This window comes from Alnus glutinosa, chromosome 10 (assembly GCF_958979055.1).
Source record: "Alnus glutinosa chromosome 10, dhAlnGlut1.1, whole genome shotgun sequence".
Classification (NCBI taxonomy): Eukaryota; Viridiplantae; Streptophyta; class Magnoliopsida; order Fagales; family Betulaceae; genus Alnus; species Alnus glutinosa.
This window is the reverse complement of record NC_084895.1, coordinates 4503226-4513490: the sequence shown is the minus strand read 5'-3', so window position 1 is coordinate 4513490 and position 10265 is coordinate 4503226. Positions and strand designations below refer to the sequence as shown.

Below are 10265 nucleotides of genomic sequence, written 5' to 3'. Positions count from 1 at the left end.
GTCTACTCATTTCTCAAGAAATGTTGAGATTCTCCCGGGAAGGGGTTTACCATATCAAGTAAAAGAGACTGTGAGTCCAAGTTGGGGAGTTTGTAGAAAAATAGGAGAGTTTTTGACTGGTTTCAGAAAAAATAACAATTTTTTTTTCTATTAGATTTTTTATTTTTTATTTTATTGAAAACTTCAATTAATATTTTCTGAATTGTTATTTTTAATTTCCTTCTTTATGTGTATTGTCCCACTCCATATATTTTGTGTTGTGTGCTAAACACTTCTTAAACTCCAATATTCTTCTTTCTTTCTGTATTTCAACACTACTGTTTTTAAAAAAGTGATATTCAAACAGTATTTAATTAGTTAATTTGCTCTAACCATAGGTTTTTGTTTGTTGAGTTTATTGATATCAAATTAATATATTAATAATTAAAAAGTTGAAAAAATCACATTTCTTTGAAATTGGTGCTTATGGAATAGATTGTTTCACATGTGATCCAATTGTCCACAATGTTGGACACTATTTTAACTCTTTCGGTTTCAAGTTTCAACAACTAATAATGCCAAGCCTTTTTATTTATTTATTTATTTATTTTAATTTTTATTCCAAGGGAAAAGGAAAAAATAAAAATTACACAAAAATAAAATACAAAGGCGACAGAGCCTTCATAAGAGCAGTTAGAAATGGGTCAAATAAATTACTCAGTCCATCAAAATAACTGATAATGCCAATAAATGCGCTTAATATATATGTATATAAATATAAAATATAAACTAAATGATTAAATTCTATTAAAATTTTAATACAAATAGTGATTTAATATATTTTAATTGACTAAGTATTTTTTTTTTCACTCCTGTTTATTTCTAAGGTAATATTAATATATAAAAATCTGGATTGGATGCTATAAAAAAATTCATCCGAATTGAAGAAAAAAAAAAAAAAACTCAACCGAATGTAACCGGTGGACTAAATACTGAACGAAAAGGATTATTTTTCATTCAACAAAAAGTAGGTGATCATAAAATTGAACACAAATAAAACGAGAGAGCAACAAAAAATAACCCTAAATACCAAAACTATATGACATGATTTTTGAGTTTGCTAATTTTTAAGGGTTGATATCCAAACACATGATCTCTAAGGCTCTATTTGTTTCGGCATAAAATAATTTTTAAAAAATAATTTTTGTACTTTTCGATGTTTGATGCGATAGAAAATAATAGTCAAACAAAATATCTTTTTTAATTTATGCAAAATAGTATCATTTTTTTCAAACAGAAATCACTACAAAAAAAAAATGCCTTTCTTGACGTTTAAATCTTGACATTTATATAAATGTCAGGATAATATTTTTTATTGTGGCACATTGTAAAAAAATGTCAGGAAAAAAGAAAAAAAATTCCTGACATTTCACAATTTGCCAGGAATGTTAAACTTTCTTGACACATAATTTTATTGGTCAAGAAAATTGTAAAAAAAATTGTGGCTTTTAAATATGTGCTAGAATATTATAATTTAATGTCATATAATTTTACATTCCTGACATTTAGACATATGCCATGAATATTTTTGGCAAAATTAAAAGCCCGCCTAATTCTAATTCTGTTTTCACGATTCAATCAGTTTTCCTTTACTAACTATGCACACGTACGCATTAATATAATTTTTTCCTATCTTTTTGCTCTTTTTCCCCTCAAATCTCTCCCTCATCTCCCGTAAGTAGCATTATTTGTTTTTTATTTTTTCAATCTTTTTTTCCCCTCATATCTCTCCATCTCAGTACTGATCTCTCTCTCTCTCTCTCTCTCTCTCTCTCTCTTTTCCGGATGCAGCGCTGCCCTCATCGACTCGAACTCCATCGGTATGTTACCCCTCTCTCTCTCTCTCTCGATATCTTCCATACAAGTCATCTTTCAGAGAATGATAAACTACTGATGATTTTTATTTAGAGTTTTCTTATTCTGTGAAGTCAGATTTAGATAGGGTTTTCGTTTTAGGATTTTTAGAGTAGATTAAAATATGTTCTGTTTTGATGATTATTTTAAGAGGAAGAAGTGGAGAAATCGTGTAGACACGAAAGGTTTTATCAAGGAGGGTTTTTTTTTTTCTTTTTTTTTTTTTCTTTTCTTTTGTAAATAGCTATAGTTTAGGTTATTCATGACTAGTTGATTGGAATTGTAGTAGTTTCTCAGGTTAGACTGTGTGTTTGTGTTCTAAAGGGGTTAGACTGCTTCTTTATCTTCAGTAAAAGAATCCTATATGCAACGTAATTTATGTAGTGCAAAGAAAAACAACTGAAATAGGGGTATAATGGTGGTTGTTCTCTTATCTCTTGTATAATTGTAGCTTTTTAAAAAGAATCTGGGTAGGTGGAAGTTTCCTTACTTTCCCACTGACCCATATTTCAATGTGTTCTGCTAGCAATTAATCATTGAATATTAATCAAATTATGCATCGAGATCTATGAATATTAATCATGCATTGCGGAATTAAGGAGCATTAGAAATCATCATTAGAATGAGAAGTGGGAACGGTAAAAAACTCTTGAAAGCGTTTTGATATTTGCTAACGGTAAATGATGTGCTGTGAATTAAGGAACTTTTCCCCTTTTATCATGTTTCTCCTTTGCGGATAAAATTTAACGATTAAAGATTTGCTGGATTAAAATTTAATATATCGGAGAAAGATCCTTCAAACTATATATATTTTCTATCGCGTTATGCCATACGTACGGAGGAATTTTCGTACAACTCAGCTTGTAAGAGATTTATGTCTTAACTATGTATAAGTATATAGTTAAAATATTTATCTATTTATTGTTAAATATCTATATACAGCTAGTGTGTTTTTTTTTTTAATCTCTATATATATATATATATAGAGAGAGAGAGAGAGAGAGAGAGAGAGAGAGAGAGAGAGAGAGAGAGAGAAAAAGAGAGAGAGAGAGAGAGAGAGAGTCTGATTTGCACATGTTAGATTGATGGGTCATGGGTGTATAGGACAATTTGTTCAATATGTGTATGTTGAACTACTTTATAATTGACACTCATTTTATTTGCTACTTTCTACTGTCTTACACTAATGTGCTTCATATAAAAATGCAGGAATGAGAATACATGTTGGGGAATATTTTGCAGACAAAATGCAAGGACTTGGGATATACACCTTCAGGAATGGGGAGACACAGTCCGGATTGATTAAAAATCTAACTAAGTACTTTTGTAGCTTGTTGATGACTATGGGATTGATCATATTAATTTTTTGTAGCAGCTAGTATAATACTTGGATGTTTCTTAATTAATAGTTGGGATTGTTTGATGCTATTTTGTTATATTAATTAAATATATAATATGTTCTCCCTCGGTTATTTGTCAATTTTGATTATATATTTTATAAGGTTTTAAAAAAATTGATTATACTGGAATAATTCCAGTATAATCAAATTTTTTAAATTGAAAATCTACTTTCCTAGCACATATATCATGTGCCAGTAAACCAATGGAAACTAAGGTTTAGTGGCACATAAATCATGTGCCAGGAAATTAAAATTGCCGGCACATAAATCATGTGCCATGAGACATAGTTTGCTGGCACCTATATATGTGCCATGAAACACAGTTTTCTGACATATATTTATGTGCGAAAATTATGTTTCGTGGCACATATATATGTGCCAGAAAATTGAGTTTCTTGGCACATGATTTATGTGCCAGCAAAATTAATTCCCTGCACATATATCATGTGTCAGAAAATCAATTTTAATAACACAACTTATGTGCCAAGAAATAAACTTTCTTGACTACAAAGCTGCGACATTAGAGATATGTGAGGAATTAAAAGTCAAGAATTATTTCTTGACATTTAATACCTACTTCTTGACACATAATAAATGCCAAAAAATGCGTTTTTTTTTTTTTTTTTTTTTTTTTTTATTGTAGTGAATACTCGTGTGTTACCTATATATTCTTAGTTTAGTCTATCATTTTCCAAAATATTCAAAATGAAAATTTGAAAAATATAGTAAAATGTATAATAAAATTACGGATGAACATTTAAAATCTTGTGTTTTTTAAATTGTATTTGAATTTTTTAAAAATAATGTCCTCAAATTTGTTTTTTTTATTAATGAAGAAAACAATAAATTATTGAATGCTTTGGTTTTGAAGGACTAGAATGATATTAATTAGCATGATTCAAGTTGTTGTCTCTGGTATATGTCAATGAAAAAAAAAAAAAAAAAAAAAGTGTATGGCAATGATAACAAATGACACGTGTTATTATAATAAGTAGGAAACGAATTGTTTTTATTAGTTAATTGAAAATACGTACACCCCTACGTGTATGCATAGCACATTTCCTTTGCAACCTCAACCTGCTGCTCATATTTACTAGTCTCTCTAATATTTACTAGTCTCTCTAGTTTTTGCATTCTTTTAATAAAATGCATGCCAGGCTGTAAAGGGACAGGCAGGGACGGTTAAAGGTCTCCCACCTATCATTACTCCAAATTTAGTGGTCTATTTGTTACCATCCAAATCCAATTAATTTTAATTTTTTTCAATGAAATAAAAACTGCATTGTTAAACAAAATAGCAAAATGTGATCGTCTAAGAATGTTTGATAAAAAAAAAAAAAAAAAAAAAAATTACACATTCAAATCGAATTTAAGGGGTGCATTTTACAAAGCACAAAATTTTAAATGTTGAAACCTTTATTTTACTAGACAATTATATATATTGTTTTTATTTTACTAGACAAATATATATTGTAGAAAAAAACCAAGAAAGGCATTGGGATATTCCAAAAACGTTTCCCATTTTTGATTTTTTGAAATAATAATAAGAATTCATTAATATGATATTAACCGTAAAAGTAAAATAAATTTTGAATTTTTTGTAAAAGAAGAATGAAGGAAGGAGTAAAATGAATTTTAAATTCTTTGCGAGAAAAGACACTAATCAAGTAATTAATAATTGAGCTGACCATGAACATAAAACTAAGATTGATTATTAAACGAACTATAATCATATATAAACTCGTATAATTTTATTTTTATAATTTTAAATTTGTAATTAGAAACATATTAGATAAAAAGGTTATTACGAGTTTTGATATGGACATGAGAAATGTTACTTCATCTTCCATCCATTACTGTTTACTTCATCCTTTTCTTTTCTTCTCTTTTTCTTCGTTCTTTTAAATTAGATTTTTAATTGGACTAATTAGCATCCCAACTAACAACGCTTTCTTTCTTTCTTTCTTACTCAAAGAGAAATCCAAAAAAGAAAATAAGTTTGACTTGGGGATAGCTGTTCATGCATTGTTACCATTGAAATGCAAATATCTCTACTTCGGGTGCAAAAAACTGGGAGACATATAATATGAACTGTAATACTTTGACCATGAGAGAGTACACCAATAAAATAGAACAAATAAAAATTTACAATTTTTTCCAAATCCTAATTTTTTTTTCAATAAAATAAAAAGTGCATTGTTAAACAAAATAGCAAAAAGTGATCGTTCAAGAATGTTTGAAAAAAAAAGTGGCAATTTGAAAATGAAAAAAATTTTACGCATTAATCAGATTTTTAATGGGTGCATTTTAAAAAATACACAATTTTAAATGTTTTCTTAATTGTATTTTTATACTTTATTTTTATCATTCAAGAAAGAGTGTTGACAAATTTTTAAATCAAAGAACCATTGAAATCCTTGAAGACTGATCATGAATGAGACTGCTCCATACCCTAACATTACATCCAGCAGAACTTAAATCCCTCGGAGCCCATCCACAAACAGACCTCCCAGACATCAAAATTTTAATTTTTTCAATCAAACAAAAAGTGAATTGTTAATCAAAATTGAAGAAGGCGATACGCGTAAGTGTTTAGAAAAAAAAAATGGCAATTTTGCAATACGTAAACTGGCTGTTTGTAATAATAGGTGGTGGGTTATGGTTTAAAGAGGAAACTGCTGTTTGTAATTGTTCTTAGTTTTGTAGGTTAGTAGTTTCTTGGAAAAAAAAATGAACAAAAAAGGAAATAGATCTACAACCAGAAAGCAATAGTACAATAAATGTATAAAAAATCACAAGAAAATATACTAAATTGTATTTAACAATGCATAAATCATACATAATATCCACCATAACTCCCTTGAAACACTCTTGGACCACATTTTATGGGTTGCAGGCAGTAAGGAATGCTTAGACAACAATTTCCAGGATGCATAACGTAAATAATCTTAGGAAACTTTGGTGCAGTCAAGAGTCTAGTTCTGTCAACTTCCAAGCCGTAAAGAACCAACTGAAACTCAATCAAAAATTTTCCAAAGAAACGTACATTTTTCAGTTTCATTATGGTATGCAACGTTAACAGACTGTCAGACCCAGCTTGGTGACACGACCCAGCAACCCGATCCACCCCTAAAGCCTTGGCTACCTTCTCCAACCCTCCATACAGTCCATCACACATTCTGATCATATTTTTAATATCAAATACCCTGTACCCAAAAAAATGTACCACCAGACCCATAAACTTCATCAGATCAAATGGCAGTTCTCTCCCGATCAAGATTTTGATCGAGTATCCAAAATCATAAGCTCCGTGGAAAGTTGCCCAAGTGATGGTCGGATTTCTTAAGAGACCAGAATTTACGATTAGCCTCGCAAAATCCACAGAATTTATACCCATTTCTCGATTTTTTTGGAAGTCAATTCCTTGCCGCTCTAGTAACGTAATAGAGTCCGGATTGAAAAGATCAGTCTCCTTGTTGAAGTCCCTGAAATTGAACTGCCACACAAGGCAAGAATCCCCGTTTGCATCGCACAGAGCCAAACCCAGTTGAATAATCTTAGTTGCATCAACGTTGCGCTTCATGGATAGGTAATTCTCAGCGGGAGACAGTTTAGAGTGATTGCGGCAGGGAGCAGGGAAGACGTGGCCTGGGAACTCAGTGTCCAAGGCGACGAAACGATGATGGTGGAGAGCTCGGGCGATTTCAGAGAATTCTTGTTCGAGGTTGTCTTGCCAAACATCACGTACAACGATCGGACGGGGAGTCTCCATTGCCGTTGCTGCAAAAAGCATAACGAGTGATTTGGATTTTAGGGTTTCCTATTCCGACGAATGATTACTGTCTTAGGGTTTCCTATTCCCTTTTTATAACGTTGGATCCCTCCGGCTTTCGGACATTTCCAAGAAATAGCTGGATTTTTTTTTTTTTTTTTTCTTCTGGGTCCTGTTCACGGCTACTCGGAGGGGTCTGAACCGGTGTGTCCGATTCAAGGTTTCTCATTCCGGCTGTGCCTTGATTCGTGTAGGGTGACCAGCGGGGACCGGTGAGCCCACCGTGAGGGAAGGCTTTGAGGAAGAGTTTTGAAGTGGTGTTGACGGGGAGCTCCTCCGAGTCAGCGGACGAACCGGTCAGCCTCCGAACTAGCTCTCTGAAGGTGACGATGGTTGTTGCTGTTGGCGATAGTGGTGAAGTCATGGTGTTGTGTTTTTCCATTTTAGAGAGGGAGACAGAGAGAGAGTATGGTGATTTGTTTCGCAGAAGAAAAAGAAGAATGAGAGATGATAACTGAAGTTGGTTCAAAATACCCAAATCAGCTATAGTTGATGGCTTGGTTCAAAGTTAATGCATTGAAATTGATGAAAAAGAAGAAAGGAAGTAATAAAAGCATTTTCTTTTGTCTCTCCCTGAAAGTAGATGGATATAAGGTGGTAGTCAACCATGGGTACTCGGTGGTGGGCGACTATTCTCCGGGCGGCGTTGACAGTAGGCGTTGGGCGGAAGGATTTGTTGGGAGGGAGATTTTGAAAATTTTGGAGAAAAAAGTGGGAGAAGTAGAGGGGCATTCGAGCTAAGCGTGTTTTAAAAGCTGGCCTGATAGGTTTTTTCTTTGCTTTTTTTTTTTTAAAAAAAAAAATAAGTGCCACGTGGGCACAAAAGTCGGACGAACGTGGGATGCAAGGGGGCCGTATAGACGAACTCGTTAACTTTTGAACCAAGCCATCAACTACAGCTGATTTGGGTATTTTGAACCAACTTCAGTTATCTTCTCTCGTTCTTCTTTTTCTTCTGCGAAACAAATCACCATTCTCTCTCTCTCTCTCTCTCTCTCTCTCTCTCTCTTTCCCTCTCTAAAATGGAAAAACACAACACCATGACTTCACCACCATCGCAGACAGCAACAACCATCGTCACCTTCAGAGAGCTAGTCCGGAGGCTGACCGGTTCGTCCGCTGACTCGGAGGAGCTCCCCGTCAACCCCGCTTCAAAACTCTTCCTTAAAGCCTTCCCTCACGGTGGGCTTACCGGTCCCCGCTGGTCACCCTACACGAATCAAGGCACAGCCGGAATGAGAAACCTTGAATCGGACACATCGGTTCAGACCCCTCCGAGTAGCCGTGAACAGGACCCAGAAGAAAAAAAAAATAAAAAAAATAAAAAATAAAAAAATAAAAATCCAGCTATTTCTTGGAAATGTCTGAAAGCCGGAGGGATCCAACGTTATAAAAAGGGAATAGGAAACCCTAAGACAGTAATCATTCGTCGGAATAGGAAACCCTAAAATCCAAATCACTAGTTATGCTTTTTTTGCAGCAACGGCAATGGAGACACCCCGTCCGATCGTTGTACATGATGTTTGGCAAGACAACCTCGAACAAGAATTCTCTGAAATCGCCCGAGCTCTCCCCCATCATCGTTTCGTTGCCTTGGACACAGAGTTCCCAGGCCACGTCTTCCCTGCTCCCTGCCGCAATCACTCTAAACTGTCTCCCGCTGAGAATTACCTATCCATGAAGCGCAACGTGGATGCAATGAAGATTATTCAACTGGGTCTGGCTCTGTGCGATGCCAACAGTGATTCTTGCTTTGTGTGGCAGTTCAATTTCAGGGACTTCAACAAGGAGACTGATCTTTTCAATCCGGACTCTATTGCGTTACTGGAGCGCCAGGGAATTGACTTCCAAAAAAAATCAAGAAATGGGTATAAATTCTGTGGATTTTGCGAGGCTAATCATAAATTCTGGTCTCTTAAGAAATCCGACCATCACTTGGGCAAATTTCCACGGAGCTTATGATTTTGGATACTTGATTAAAATCTTGATCGGGCGAGAACTGCCGTTTGATCTGATGAAGTTTATGGGTCTGGTGGTACATTTTTTTGGGTACAGGGTATTTGATATTAAAAATATGATCAGAATGTGTGATGGACTGTATGGAGGGTTGGAGAAGGTAGCCAAGGCTTTAGGGGTGGATCGGGTTGCTGGGTCGTGTCACCAAGCTGGGTCTGACAGTCTGTTAACGTTGCATACCATAATGAAACTGAAAAATGTACATTTCTTTGGAAAATTTTTGATTGAGTTTCAGTTGGTTTTTTACAGCTTGGAAGTTGACAGAACTAAACTCTTGACTGCACCAAAGTTTCCTAAGATTATTTACGTTATGCATCCTGGAAATTGTTGTCTAAGCATTCCTTACTCCCTGCAACCCATAAAATGTGGTCCAAGAGTGTTTCAAGGGAGTTATGGTGGATATTATGTATGATTTATGCATTGTTAAATACAATTTAGTATATTTTCTTGTGATTTTTTATACATTTATTGTACTATTGCTTTCTGGTTATAGATCTATTTCCTTTTTTGTTCATTTTTTTTTCCAAGAAACTACTTGCCTACAAAACTAAGAACAATTACAAATAGCAGTTTCGTCTTAAACCATAACCCACCACCTATTATTACGAACAGCCAGTTTACGTATTGCAAAATTGCCATTTTTTTTTTTTTCTAAACACTTACACGTATCACCTTCTTCAATTTTGATTGGCTTTATAATAAACAATCTTTCTTTCTTTCTTTTTTCTTTGTGTTTTTTTTCATTTAATAGATTTTTCTTGGTTAATTAGCAATAAATTGTACAAGTCTTGAAGGGTAGCATCACTTTTAACAAAACAACACATAAACCAATATTAAACAACTTCTTCCTGGAAACCAACCGAAGACAAACAACAATTTATTCATACCAATAGAAAAAGACAATATAAACCCAAGAAGAAAAAAAAGGAAAAGCATCCTTACCTAAATTGTTTTGAGAAATTAAAGATGTGGACCCCAAATATCTAGTGAAAAAACAACCTAAGATATAAACATGGCACAACTAATAGATTAAACAATGTTGACAAAGCTTATAAAGAAAAGGTACGGTATTTTATAACACCAGAGTCATATGCCTCTTCAATTTCTTCCACCAGCAATAACAG

The 10265-nt window shown here is 33.6% G+C and overlaps 1 protein-coding gene across 1 annotated transcript; it reads right to left on the bottom strand.

The window, feature by feature from the left end:
* Positions 1-6126: 6126 nt before the first annotated feature.
* LOC133878910 (probable CCR4-associated factor 1 homolog 11) lies at positions 6127-7489 on the bottom strand. The gene is made up of 2 exons (XM_062317472.1): positions 7252-7489; positions 6127-7073 (listed from the first exon to the last, which is right to left on the bottom strand). The coding sequence occupies exons 1-2, from the start codon at positions 7487-7489 to the stop codon at positions 6127-6129; spliced, it is 1185 nt and encodes a 394-aa protein (XP_062173456.1).
* Between the last annotated feature and the right edge of the window lie 2776 nt (positions 7490-10265).